At 34.1% G+C, this 15,403-nt stretch overlaps 1 protein-coding gene across 6 annotated transcripts in view; it reads left to right on the top strand.

Moving 5' to 3' along the window:
- Stxbp5 (syntaxin binding protein 5 (tomosyn)) overlaps nucleotides 1-15,403 on the top strand; it is a gene marked incomplete at its 5' end in the record, with an annotated part of 163,325 nt that overhangs the window by 106,663 nt on the left and 41,259 nt on the right. For 4 of the 6 annotated variants that reach the window (XM_013517356.1, XM_005390624.2, XM_013517353.1 and 1 more), the window contains 3 exon segments: nucleotides 3,540-3,665; nucleotides 5,468-5,619; nucleotides 12,766-12,831. In XM_013517356.1, the coding sequence (XP_013372810.1) occupies nucleotides 3,540-3,665; nucleotides 5,468-5,619; nucleotides 12,766-12,831 (344 nt within the window). 6 annotated transcript variants of the gene reach the window in all.

Genomic DNA, 15,403 nt, shown 5'->3' with positions numbered 1-15,403 from the left:
GTGTCCTCTTCAAGGAAATGACCCCAGTGACCCAAATTCTATCACCTCCTAAAGTTTCCACCACCTCCCAGTAACAGTTAACTAGAACAACCCTTCAACACATGACCTTTGTGCAGAGGGACATTTAAGATCCAAAGCATAACAGCCTGCAAATGTTTGTGGACTTGTGGCTGCAGGTCCAGCAGTCTGAAATACTCATTTTCTTACCTGAAGAATAAGCACTATAACCACATTTCTTCTTCATGATGAGATAGGTCAGGGGAATAGAACTGACAAAAGATTAAACCAGCATGACCAGACCTCTTGCATTGGCTTTTAGGTGTATGTTAAAGGCAGGATCTATAGGTGAGTCTTTGTCCTCTGTTCTCAGAAAGTCCTTTTTTCAATTATTTTTACTGACTGAAAGAACCAGTGAAGGCAGCAACAAAGAACAAATGTTAAAACTCGCAGCTAGTAAACCACGGAGTTAAGTAGTGTCTAGATCCACTTAGATAGCAATTTAATTCTAGAATTGGGAATTTTCACTACTGTTCATTGACTGAAATCATGGTATGGCCATCTTTATTGTTTTAGAGGATCTTTCATAACTGTGGGCAATGTGTTGACAAACTATTAATCTGTATTTAGTAGACTGCCAGTTAATATAGGAATACCTTTTAAGCTGGAGCATTTGGAAGGGGAGAGTATGTTGCTAAATAAAGAGAAAGTCTTGCTAACCAGACCATTAATATTTTATGGGGATAAAGTCTTTTTTGTTATTAACATTAACTGTGAAGTCTTGTGTGTTGATATACTTTGCCTATCCTGGGAGTATATGCACAATAAAATATAAACAAATTTTCTTCCTAATCCTAAAAATCTTAATGTGACTATGATTTGGTGATAATGTTCATTCCCTACCCCTTTGGAATATTATCATGAACAGCTAGGGCTTTTTACTTTAAGGAACGGAATTTGGTTAATTAGGATGATTTTGTTGCAACTTACGAGAGGGAGCTAACTTCTAATTTCTGTGATTTCTTGAGCAGGTTTTAAATTTCTTGATCAGGTTTTCATTTTTTTTAGTTGAGCATTTTGTATCATTCTTAGCTGGCTTTTTCCTCCCCCTTAAAAGTTTTGTTTTCTTACACTAAGTTCTGATCACGAGTGTCTTAGATGTGCCTGTACACAAACTTTTAAAATTGTCCCTCAAAGACTGTTCTTATTCTTCAGAACCTAATCTGATGTGCACATTTCCTATACCAAAGATGGAAGCATTTCGTTGCCCAGTTCACTCAAGGGGAAAATAGCCCACTCCGATTCTTCAGCCAACATCTGTGTCAGGGTGTTACCTAGACGTGATAAAATGGTTCAGTTGTCATTTTTGTCTTGAGACTGACAGTTGTATCTGACCGCTGTATTTGCCTGAAAGAACTCAGAAATTCAGATTCTTCAGAATTATCCAGTGCACAGTTCTGAATGCATTGCCTGTAAACCTTGTACTACCAGCAGTGACGATAGCTCAGTTCATGTTATGAGTATCCTCAATGATTCATGTTACCCTGAAGTCTGGACAGCTTATACTGCCTAATAAACATGTCCTCAGAAGTTGAGGTGCTACGGGTCTTCCTCAACCCAGAAGTACGCACTAAAATGATTCAGAAGCATTCTCACCTCTGAAGTTGGTGTCAGGACATTCAGCACTGAGGCTTCTTGTCCTTACACATTGTCACTCCAAAGCAGAATTGCTGGAATGCCAAGCTTTCTGTATGTTTTGCCACAGCAAGTACAGGAAAAGTCTGTGCAATCAAAAATGCTTTGAGTTTTAATTAGTCACAGTAGATTTTAGTAAAAATAGTCATACATAAAAATAAATTGTTCCTGTGTTTAAAAAATGTTATTTTTTCAATTCCACTTGAAGTTTGCTGAGTTAGAGTTTGATAGATGTTTTGTCTAAGTATTCTTCAAACATCTCTTATAAAACTCGCCCTCACATGTTTATCTAAGGGTTAGCCAAGGTAAGTTTAGCGTGGACTTACTCATCATTGGTGTGGTTTGTGGTTTGGGAACACATTTAACGATGTGCTGAGTTGTTGCATCTCTAATTCCCTGCCATTTCCTCAAACTTACCACAGGGTCCCTGAAGCTACCTCTTCATTTTGACTTCTGGTCAGTTAATTCACTTATTTATTTCTGACCATAGAATCATTTTGGCTTCTTCTTCTCTCCTACCTTACCAAGAGAGGTTATCCTCTTAGTCTCCAGTTCATTAATTTATTCAGTAAATATTGAAGACCTTCTTTATATCAGAGAATTGAAAGTAGCTGCAAGGTTTCTGCCTTACCGAAAGCCTTGTCAATTCTTCATGTTTTTCAAATCTACCTTTAAAAAATTATTTCACGTAAGAAAAGTAATGAGACTTTCCTAAGTGGTCATTATATTTTACTTTATCTTACATATGTCCACCAAATTAATCTTCTCCAAATATTTCTTGTAAACCTTCATTACTTTTGATTTCTTTTTTTTTTTTTTTTTTTTTTTTTTTTTTGGTTTTTCTCTGGTACCAGGAACCGAACTCACGACCTTGCGCTTGCCAGGCAGGCGCTTTTGCCGCTGAGCTAAATCCCCAGCCTTGATTTCTTTAATAATGAAAATTTTTGTTACTTTTATATATGACTATCTAAAATGCACTTTGATAGGTACCCACAGTTTCCTCAGACCATGATGAATTAGTAACGTTGCTGCTTTTTACAGAAGCAGCTGGTAAAAGCCAGGACTGTCTACTCTAGCTTTCCAAAAGCCTGGAGTTTTCTGTATTGCCAGGAGACCTTCCCACCTCAAGCCCCGCTGGAGTCTGGCCCTCATCCATCTTGCTGTATTGATTTTTCACTTTTACTACATATACTGTCCTCAATAAACACATTTACACTTACAGATTCTTAGTTAGGATTTCTCTGCTTCATTATCTTGTTTTTGTATCTGTTTTAAAAGTAGCAATATTTAGTGTACTATTCAGCAATCAAAAGTATTACCACCTTAAAGTCAAGAAGAGTTTGGGGTTTTTTTTCATAGTAAAAATGGTCACACACAAATAAATGGTTTACATTCGTTTTTAACTTACTCTTGTATGTTTTCAGCCAGCTTTTCTTTAGTGACCACACACTTCTACAGCTTGTATTTTTTCTGAATTTTTTCCTGTCTTAATCTCATGCTCTGTTGTTCTCCTTACCCTTCCTTGCCCTTCTTTCCTCCCTTCTTCTCCTTCCTCCTTTTTCTTTGTTCTCCTCTTTACTCTGACACCCTGAAACCTCTCCCACTTTCTATGTGGAATTTGCATATAATGTCTTTTTAAATTATTTACGTAGATACTCAGTTTCTCCAGCTAAATCAAATGCTTGTAAAAGGATTCTGATTTTTACATTGAAAAAAAAATCCAGTATAACTTTATATATAATTATTTTTGTATAATTATGTATAACTATATGATTATGTCTGGTAACAAGTTAATTAAAATGAATTCAAAAGGTAAAATGTTTCCCTTTTTTTTTTTTTTTTTTCAGAGTTAAAAGTTCACCACTTAAACAGTCACCAGGTTATCAGATGGAACTAGTTATTCAGTTGGTATGGGTGGGAGGGGAACCACCGCAGCAAATAACCAGCCTGGCAGTCAATTCTTCGTATGGACTGTAAGTATAAGATACGTTTTTTTAGTCTCTTTTCTCATAGAATTCCATATTTCATTTTTCTTTTTAAAAATCTTGTACTTCAAACCAAATTCAGCATTTGGAGCATAATTTAGTCCTGAATAGTTTATGCTGGGTATATATATATGGCTTCCTAACATAAAGTAAATATCTCCAGAACCAAGGAATTGTTTGATATAAATTTTTAAAGTCAATATGTCCTCTCCTGTGTATACTCCCAGAAATAATTTTCCTACTTAGTGTCATGGATGTCTAGCAATGTGAACCCAGAAGACATTTATAATTTAATTCTGTGAATATTGATTCATAACTATGTCATTTTTCTATTTCCAAAGTTGTACAGTTTGTAAAGACATAATAATTTAATGACGTATTTGCCTGTAATATAGGCATATTTGTTTTATTATCAGTTTGTGCCTTTGGATATATAGTGTTAATTATATATACTTTTTATTGTAATGCAGTAACCCTATAAGACATTTGTCATTTTTTAAATTTCAGAGCTCAACATGGCAGTGTAAGAAATCAATTACTGATTGATTTGTCATGTGCAGGTCACTGTCTTTTTCCTGGGTGGCAGCCTTAGGGACTCACTCATCTTTCTTATTGCTGGTAGCTACCACTACCTTCTCCCCCTCTTGGAATTGTACATGGAACTAAAACTGTCTGCAGTCTGAGATAATGTTCTTTGATATCTTTTACTTGATGCCTTACAACATAAGAGCACAGACCTTCTTCTTTGAAGTATTTGATTGCCCTCAGTCACAAAGGAGACCCACAGGGGATAAGCAAAAGAACTAGTAGAAAATTTCACAGGAAGTTGTACATCAATTGATGACAGGCCTCATTGAGCTTATAGTTTGTTTGGTGCTTTTGTGTATTTTTAAAAGTTGAATTAATTGCCATGACTACCTAATGTGTAACTCCATTTTTTGTTTCATTTTGTTTTTGCCTTGATTTTTAAAAATTTTTTGAGATAGGATCTTGTTGTAGTTCAGGCTGGCCTTGAACTCGCTATGTAGCCCAGGCTAGCCTCAAATTTGTGGCGATCTGCATCAGCTTCGCAAGTGCTAGGATTACAGACATATACCACCACATCTGACTAAACCCATATTTTACACTTGAACTGAAAGACTAGTTATACGGCCAGTGTAAATACTCCTGTGCGGCGATAGACAAGTGAGTTTTATATACACTTTTTCAATAGTCATATACTCCTCATGTCACCACAGTTCTTACCTACCCTTGTTTAGTGCTTCTGTACATGTAGCTTCTGTGTACCTGTCAGCTCTCAACTCCTGCTGTAGAGGGTCTTACAAGACTAATACTCCTTTATTCATAGTTGATTAATTTATAGCTCCTGACGTAACATTAAAAAGATACTTTAAACACCCCAGAAAGGGTCTTCTAAGACTGTATGCTTTCTGCTTTATTCTTGACTGTAGGGTTGACCAAAACTTGCTATAGGGTATCACCCTCTATTTTTCTATTAGAAGAGAATGTCTTCCCTCAAGAAAGAAAAATAGACATTACATTGCTTAGTATGGGGGATTTATATTTCTGATAAAGTTTTAATTCTTGTGTGAAATTTTTTTTATAAATTATATCCACAAGGAACAGTTCCATGAGAAGGTAGAGGTAACCTGTTTTTCCATGTTCATGGTTGTGTTTTGTTTCAAAGGAGAATTTTTTGAAAGACCAATTGTGCTTCCTTACTCATATATATAAGACATTATATTTTCTTGTAATTATTTGTTTGTGCTGGAATTTTTTGTCTATTCCAGGGTGGTTTTTGGCAATTGTAATGGCATTGCTATGGTTGACTACTTCCAGAAAACAGTGTTGCTCAACTTGGGCACCATTGAATTGTATGGCTCTAATGACCCTTATCGAAGAGAACCCCGATCTCCTCGTAAATCTCGACAACCTTCCGGAGGTAAATAGAAAAAAGGAAACACCCCCTGACCTTTAAAATTTCTATGAATGCTGACTTCTTTTGTAAATATAAGTACTTTAGGAGAGAGTTTGTCTGATGTAGATGGTATATGTCACAATCAAGAACAAGCAAAAGCATTAGTCTTATTTTTGTTTTCTATTGTTACTGAGTTTTGATCTTACTATACTCAGATTTTATGAATGTTCAGAAAAAGCCACAGTGTTACATTTCTTCAGCTGTTATAATAACACGAATATTTGCCATCTTACCATAGAACAAAGGTTTAACTTCAAAGTTTTTACCCCTTTTTATTGTTTGGTCTCTAATAAACCGATAATTTATTGGTCCAGCTGTTTAATTCAAAGGAATAATTTGTATGCAGAAAGAAATGTGAATGCAAAAGTGATTTAAATTCAACAAATATTCTCAGTCTTTATACTGTGCAGGCCTGGATTAATTTTGAATTCTCTATATAGAGCATTCTTTTGTGTTTGCTAGGTAATTAGTCTTAATTTTAAAAATTTGAACATTAATGATCATAGAGCACATGTAGAGTTGGCTATCTCTCTCATACCTCTTACATACACACACAAGTAAGTAGATTCAATGCGTGGGATGTAGAATACACTAATGAGACTTTAGCAGACACTGGCCTGTGGACTTCAGTTTCCCATGGGCCTGCCTAGCAGCCCAAGGACTTATGGGAAGTCCTGTTTGGAGCCTGTTTGCCTCATTTACAAGACACTAGTGTGCACTAAAATACCCTTTGAGAAGCTCTTTCTATACTTGGTAACTCAGTTACTCTAGGGTGTAGCTCAGAAATAGAATGCTGCCTGGGTTCTGTCCCCAGCACCACAAAAGTTTAAAAAGAAATGAAATTCTCCTTAAGATTCATTTTTTCAGTTTCCCTCAGTCTTAGTATTACTAATATTAGCATTACAAGTATTAGTATTAACTACTAATAGTCAACTACAGCTGTTAATAGTATTTAATACTACTAATTTTACAACATATGAGAAAAGCAAAAAAAAAAACCCAAAAGCAAACAAACCCTAAGCAGTGTAGACCTTTTATTGTTTTGGCTTGATGGTTGAATTTTCCTTTTCAAAAGTTTTTCTCATTCTGTACTGCACACTAACCGGTTGAACCACCAGAGCTCCTTTTTTGCATTCTGCTTGTGAGTCTGATCATTTTGTCGTGTTGTATCTTCAGTAGAGGTTGCTGTTCCAACCATACCATTCTAGTTTTGTCTCCTTTTTTTTCTTCCCTTACCATTGCTTCACTGAGGTATGCTGATTGTGACTTCTTGCATGTGCGGCCTTTCTAGCTTGTATTCTGAGTCTGTGAAAAAGCTTCGTTCTTCTCTTTTAAGTAAGTCATTTATGTCTTGGCATGTTTGATTTTTGTCATTGTTTATCTTTGTTTCATCATTGTTTATTTATCTTTGTTTCTTTTTTTATTTTAAAGAGAAAAGAACAAAAATAAATTAACAAACACAAAGACATAAAGCAACATAAAAACAATAAAAGCAATGCAGAATTTCAGACAAGGTGATAGGAAATTAACAATGGTTGTTGTATAACATATTGTTATCTTCAAATTATCTACTCAGATAAACAAATACAGGCATGTAAGATTGAACAAACAGTTAAACATTAACTGTTCCTTTCAATAAAGCAATAGAAATTAGTGTCTAAGATAATTGTATTGTTTCATTTATTTTTAGAAGAGCTTATTAAAACACTTTAGATTGATTTCATAACATGTTTGTAAAAACAGCTATCTGAATGCTGTGTGTTCCAGTTCAGTTTCTAGTACTTAGTGCTGGAAAGTTGTGAAGGAGGTTTTCTGAGAGATAAAAACTTGAAACAATTTTTTTTTAAAAACCTATAGAAAAGTTGTACTAGTCCTATTACTTTTTTCTTCTATAGCAGTTTACATAAAATTGCTAATAAAGGATGCCTACGTTTAGCCAAGCATAAAGACCAATAGTATCATGCAATTTAAAAATTTTTTTCTTAAATTTCACTTTATGAGTTATTGGTTACTATTTAACCAATAGTACCAGTTAAAAATTTCTGAGTGTGTGTGTGTGTGTGTGTGTGTGTGTGTGTGTGTTATAAGAAAAAGAAATACTGCCATAGCCCTGTTATCTGGAGAAAATACATTTCAAGATAACTAAAACCTATACGTACTATATGTTTTTTCTATATATGTACACCTGTAATATAGTTCAGTGTACAAACTTGGCATAGTAAGAGATTATCAACAACAACAATGAAATGAACAGTTACAACTATATTCTGTAATAATAGCTAAGTATATGTGGTCTTTCAAAACATTTTATAGTGCTATACTTGTCCTCATTATAGCAATAGGAGAAAATAAAGGCATTTTGTTGACTTCTCTTTGGAAAATCTGAATTATCAGCATATCTAGTCTTGGGAGTTGCTTGATTACAAACACTGAGCGGGCATTGCGGTACCAGGACAATAGATCTAATGAGCAGTACAGCTACTAAATGACTAAAGGGCAGGCAGCATATACAGCTTGCAGCATGATGGCTCATGTCTGTGGAGGACTGTGCGAGCTTTCATCATGCTACTCAGATGGCACCTAACTAAAAATTCATGAATTATTTCTGGACTTCTCCACATGGTATTTTGAGACTGAGATTGACCATGAGTAACTGAAACTTTAGAAAGTGAAAACATGGACCAAAGGGGACGTGTGTGTGTGTGTGTGTGTGTGTGTGTGTATGTGTATGTGCGTGTGTGTGTGTGAAGTAAAGTATGAAATAAGAATACACAAAATATTGTGTCAATCAAAAACTGCTGTGTCAAATTATAAGGCTGATTTCCAAAATAATGGGATATAAAACAGTGAACGTTTGGTTATCTTAAAAATATAGGGCAGAAAATAGTAGGACCCAATTTAGAGATGATTTTAAAGAATAATTGGAAAACTGAAGATAGAACTTTCTCAGCCTTCCACTAAAAAGAATGCTATTTAGGGGGCTGGGGATTTAGCTCAGCGGCAAAGCACCTGCCTGGCAAGCGCAAGGTCGTGAGTTCGGTTCCCGGTACCGGAAAAAAACAAAAAACAAAAAAAAAACAAAAAAAAAACAAAAAAAAAACAAAAAAAGAATGCTATTTCTCTCTGAAAAGTATGAAAACAAATAAGAGAAATTAAAGCCCAGGCTACTTTATGTAAACAGAGCAGCCCAAACATGATAAGTGGTTATCAAGGAAATTAGTGAAGTTTAAAAGAACCCAAATTGGTAAAGGTCAAATGTATTACAGATCAGTTCACTGAAGGTACAGATTAGTTAGAATTCTAGAATGAGTGGCTATGTAACTTATGGCTTGTATGCATAGAAAAGTGGAGATAGTAATTTGGCAAATTTTACTAAAAGTAATTTGCAGCAAAGTTAATTTTACTTTTTAAATCTGGTAATGAATTATAGGCTCATGGCAGCCTGTTAGCATATTTTCTGGAGTTAATTAGGTATTTGATAAAGAATTCCATGATAATTTTTGAACCACATCTGTAGAAGTGACCTAAATACCTAGCTCAGTTTGACAGTTTCAAGATTAAACAATTAGCAAGCTCCTATCTCCTGGCCAAATCTGGCCCGCAGCTGAAGTTTGTAAATACAGTTATATTGGAGCAGTGCAGGCTGTTTTTCTTGTATGTTGTTTCTGGCTGTGTTTGTGCTACAGCATTAAAGCTGAGTATTTGATTTTAGTTCGAATAAGTTAGTTCCTGTCTGAATTAGTTTAAGGTTAAATGCTTGCTGGCCCATGAGTTAAACCATGCTATCTGAAGGCTCATTTTGTTGTGTAACAGTAACTTTGATGTAATGTGCCTTGGTTAGTGGATTCATTATGTTGAATAGCACATGATTATATTTGCTGAACTTTTAAATAGTAAACTAAACTTTCTGTCTGAACATTTGAAAGAGAAGGTGAGCTTATCAAAATTGTCTTCATTTCACGGGTCAGGATAGACTCCCAAAGTGATTTATAGGTGAAAGCAGTATCCACCTCATTTGAAGTGCACAGTGCTAGAGAGAAGATACTTCTCTGAGCCAGGTGTCCTCAGTTGTAGAGTGGAGGTGATTCCTCCCGCAGACAGGTAGTGTAAGCATTAAGTGAGGTGGCATATGTCACATATCTGATCTCATGACTGGAACGTTGTTGGCAGTGGTTGCTTTATTACTGTTTACCACAGCATAATGCAGCTCGGTAATGTAATAAAACTTCTGAATACACTAATATGAGAAGTGTAGAATGTTTAAAATTATATTTCTATGTTTATTTTGTAATTTCTCCTCATTTTTAAAACAGGTTATTTCTTTGTTTTGTTTTGTTTTGTTTTTTGAGACAGGGTCTTGCTATGTAGTTCAGGCTAGCCTTGAACTCACTGTGTAGCCCAGGCTGACCTCAAACTCACGGCGATACTTCTTAGTACTGGGATTATAGGATTGCACCACCACACCCAGCTACAGCAGGTTATTTCTTTAAATAATATTTTGCATAATATGTGAAGTACTTTCCACCAGTAAAATACCGAATAGTGGCCATGAAATGAACTATACCCTGAAATAATTATCTCCTAAAATTTTTATCACTGTATTTTTTATTATTAAAGAGAAAAATAAAACACTTTCAAAACAGGCTAGTAGTAGAGTAACAATAATTAATACAATACATATTGTTATCTTCATAATAGTTACTCAGAGTACAAGATACAGCCATGAAATGTTGTCCAAGTAATATCAGCACAAACTATATGAATTAACGAACTGAGTACTCAGTGCTTCAGTTCCTTCTTCTGTAAAATGAGGAAAATACTTTCATTTGCTACTGTGAGGGCTAAATGAGTTAAGAATTTAGAAAAGTGCCTGGTACCTAATAAGCATTCAGTATATGTCGGGTATGACCAGCTACCTAGTAGAGTTAGGTTACACTTGAGCAAAGCCTGGTAACAATGCTGCTAGGGACATTTGCTGAAAAGATTCTGGTAATAACAGGGTGGACTACATATAGGCTATGAAAATATTTCACATATCATCATTCATCAGATGTTTATTGAGCACCCACCAGGTGGGATGTGTCATAGGAAATAAACCACAAAGTACAAAACTTCCTCTTCTCATAGAACTACTGGACAACAGGCAACTAAAAGGATGAGTTTATAGTAAGTTACATAATAGTGCTGGGGGGAAATAATTAAAGGCAGGGAGATTGGAAATGTCATTGATGGGAATGTGAAAACAGAGTATTCAGGGGAGGTCAGAGTAAAGATTTAGAGGGAGTAAGAGAGCTCTTATCTGTGAGGACGCCTGAAGAAAGCAAGAGAACAAGAAGACACATTAAAAGTACAGCTAACTTGGAAGCAATGTACCTGTTGAGGTCACAAAACAGTGGGGATAGTGTGGCTAGAGTAGAGAGAGAGGATGCTGGGAAAGCAGAAATGGAGAAGGAAGGGAAATAAACTCAGAGGTCAGCAGATACCATATACCATGGGGTTGTTCATTTGAATCTGCTATATACGGTTGGACTTTCTTATCTTGAATGAGACAGGAGATATTGAAGGGTTTTAACTCACTTAATTCTTATTATAATACATATCATATTTAAATTAAATCATCTAAATCCACACTCTTTAATTCAGCTTCCCAAATGTTTTGTCTTAGGCTATTTTAAGAACAATAATTATGTAATTATATCATATGGTACATTCTTTGTTTTGTAGTATTTATACTACATGTAGTATATTGGTGACAAAAATTCCCAAGAGTTAAAATTTCAAACTCTACTGTTTTTTAGGATTCAGTACTTGGAACATTGTAACAGTGGACTTTATTATTATCACTACTTAGAAATCTGCAACCTTAGCATTCTCTCAGGAAAAAGTTCATTTATGTAAATAAGGATTAAACCAGTGATCTTAGTGCTATAGAAACTTGGGCTTTTAAAAACTTAATTAGTATATGCTTGCAGTACATAATGATTACATTTATTGTAGGGAATTGGTACATGTATAAAACACAATTCAATTTTTTTCTGTTCAGAACCATTAATTTGGTGAAAATTTTAAAAAAACTACTGAGTCTCATTCAAGAACTGTCTAGAAATGAAAACAAATAATATATATTTCAAACTAGAAATTAGCACTTGTTATAAATCTAATTTAGTACTTAGTGTTCTCTGGAAATGTTGCTAAAAGGTTTTCTTAGCGACATTAGAGATTGGGGCATCTTAATCAGAGTATTAGGTGAGCAGGTACTGGCTGTCCACGCAAGTGTATCAGTCAGTATAACACCTGACTTCTGAGGCTTAGGCGTGCAACCCCTGGTCTGTTGAGCAGCTAGTCCAAACTCCTGATGTATTATTATTATTAATCTTCAAACAATTTTCAAGGAATTTGTTCATTTCAGTAGACAGACAAATGAATATTTGTACTTTTTTTTACCAAGAATTTTTAGTTCTTGTCCATGGAATAAAATACCTGCCTATGATTTTTGCTAAGAATTTAGGCCATGCTATAAAATTGATCAGCTGTACATATGTAATTATTGTATATTTGAAAAGAGTAATTTTGTTAGAGGTCTTTTAAAACTGTGATGCTACACATTTAAGAGATGTAGTCCTATAAAGATGAGTGATGTGGACCATTTTAAATACTGCAGAAGTGGAGATACAAAATATTTTCTTAATTATCATTCAGAAACATTTAAGGAAAATGTTTGAAATTTAAGTCAAAGGTCCTTATCATACAAAACTACTAAACCTATTCTCCCTTGAGAAATTGAAAAATGTCATATACTTCACATTTCTGACTTTCAGTAAAGTCCTGCGCTATGTCTAATGTCTTTTAAGAAGAAATTACCTCATTTCGAAATTCTGTTTCTATTCTATGTTCTTACTTATTTAACTGATGACTGGCATATTGACATAAGATACTTTAATGTCAGAGTGTTCCTAGCTCACATCTAATAAGTATAGTATCAATTTTAGTAGTTTATTAATCTGCTGGCTTCTTTTAAACGGACAGTAGTGAAATGTAAACAGTAAGTAGAAAGCAATCTGTGCTTTTGTAAATTCGTGATGTGACTTGTTTATTGTTTTTGCTTTTTAGCAGGTCTGTGTGATATTAGTGAAGGGAGTGTAGTCCCAGAGGATCGCTGCAAATCTCCAACTTCTGGTAACTGTTTTTTATTTCATTACTAATTATAAATGTATATAAACCACCATGGCATATCAGTTTTTTTATAGATAAACAATTGAACTATACCACCAAAAAAATGTTGTCACATATTTATTCTTAAAATCATAACTGTGCTAGATAATAGTACATAGCTTTTGCCTGATCAAAGTCATATAATTGTTTACTTTGTAATATTTATATTTTTAGAGAAAATATGTTTTGCTTCTTCCTAACGAGATCAGATGTTTTAGCTGCATACATGTAGTCTTTTTTTTTTTTTCTTTTTTCTTTTAGGCACTCCTGGTGTTGTTTAGAATAGAGTAGACTCAAAGAAACCTTGATCTTATAATCTGGTTTTCTGTAGTCACTGAACAATATCTATTTAAATTTATGAGAGATTTTTTTCCCTTCTGGCACTGGATAAGAACCAGGGCCTCTGGCATGCTCGGCAAGTACTCTACCACTGAGTTATATTCCCAATTCTACTTATTAATATTATAAAACAATTTTTATACTTATAATCTAGTGATAACTATAGACAGAATGAATGTAGACTAGAGTTTTGCCTTTGATCTTTTGTTGATACCTTTATAGCTTTATTAAGCAGTTCTTTCTCATCCATGAGTTTGTACATGACCTACATATGTTAGTGGATTTTGAGACCCTTAAGGTTAAAAAGATTTTGAATTAATTTTATTTTAGTGGATTGAAATTTGCTAATAGTTAATAAAGTTAACTTTATTGTTTTAACTACTATATTTGTTAAATTGTTCTGGCTAAGAATTTTTCATCAGTTTTCCCCAAAAACGATGATTTAACATAAGTAAGAGTTTTTAATAGGTTTTTATTTACCCTTCCGAAGCTCATTTTTCTGTACTGGAAATAATCATGCAAGTGAGAAATACTGTGAAGGGTATTGTACTTTATACTCTCAGGTTTCAATTTACCATTTTATTAGATCTCGGACTATAAAATTTTTTGTGGTATTTTTGTTTTACAATTCTATTTTCCCAATATTGCACAAGCTGCCATTTCTTTTTCTAAAGTTTAAATTATCTCCACGTTTTCTTATTCTTTATACTTCACATATAAATTTACTCACTAGATGAATAAAACATATAAAGACACAGGAATAGGGGGCTGGGGATTTAGCTCAGTGGCACAGCGCCTGCCTGGCAAGTGCAAGGTCGTGAGTTCGATTCCCGGTACCGGAAAAAAAAAAAGAAAAAGACAGGAAACACATCAGACCCCTAGTAGTAAATCTTAACCTTAATAGAATAAAGTTTGATTAAATGGTATGAAATGAGTAGTTGTTTTCTGTCTCATAGGACAGGAGTTATTTCTGAATTTAGAAATAATGTCTTTCCATTATTAATCATCTTCCTGCAATTACATATAGTACAGTTCTGATCTCACCTCTCAGATCCACCCGAATGCAGTTGTCAGTCAATATATGAAGGATGTAAGTCAAACTGGGTACTTTGGACATGAAATATTAAATAACCATCAAGATTGTTTTAATAAGATTCAGACCAAATAAATACTTTTATCCTACACCAAACTTTCAAGAAGTAGGTATAGCTATCAATTCACAATAACTAAATAAGAGATAATTATAGACAGACTTCCAAAAAGGGTACACCTAGCAATTTAGACTAACAAAAGAAGGGTAACTGTAAATAAATATACATGAATATTTAAACATAGGCATAAAAATGCCAAAGTACATACAGGTAAAAAGTTCTCCAAATTCATTCCTCTTCAAACCAGAAAACTCATAGTTCAACATTTTAAAATATATTTTGCTTTCAGTCATGTGAAAAGACTTAAGTATGATTTTAATGTGCAGAAATTCGTATGACACTATTTTATAGTTTCTATCTTGGTGCGTTTGACATGCAGAGTAAAAATTGTGACTTCAAGAAATCATTGCTAAATTATGACTTCTTATCCTTACAAATAGGACTCTTATATAGTCTTTAGTTATGATCTAAAAGATTTAAGAGCTCTCTAAATTAGTGTGTTCATTTCTACTTATCAAGAAGGACTTTTTCTGTTGAAGTCAAACTTTTTAGGTAATGATTATATCCAAAAGATGTTTCAGATTTCAGTCATGCAGTAATACTAAAAGCATTAAATAGAAACTAGAATGAAATTCTAACAACCCCTTTTAACATTATACTATTACAGCTTATGTTTGTCTTTCTCTACTTGTTTAAAAATAGTTAATGGTAATTTTTGTCATGGGCTACTTGGCTTACCTTACTTGGCATATACATACCTTTTTTATTTGCCTTCCTCCTATTAATATCCTAACTGCAAAATAAAGGAATAATTTATTATCATTCATTCCTTTCACCAACACATGCAAATTCTTCTAATTTGAGATGGTTAGAATAGAATAGATGGAATGAATTTAAGGTTAATCAATAGGTTAAGCAAAACAAAGGGATCATGTTATTAAAAACTTGAAATTAGGGGCTGGGGATTTAGCTCAGTGGCAAAAGCACCTGCCTGGCAAGTGCAAAGTCGTGAGTTCGGTTCCCGGTACCGGAGAAAAACCAAAAAA

Source organism: Chinchilla lanigera, unplaced genomic scaffold, assembly GCF_000276665.1.
Source record: "Chinchilla lanigera isolate Chin_1 unplaced genomic scaffold, ChiLan1.0 scaffold00038, whole genome shotgun sequence".
NCBI classification, from domain to species: domain Eukaryota; kingdom Metazoa; phylum Chordata; class Mammalia; order Rodentia; family Chinchillidae; genus Chinchilla; species Chinchilla lanigera.
The sequence above is the reverse complement of the archived record's forward strand: the minus strand, read 5'-3'. Positions and strand labels throughout refer to the sequence as shown.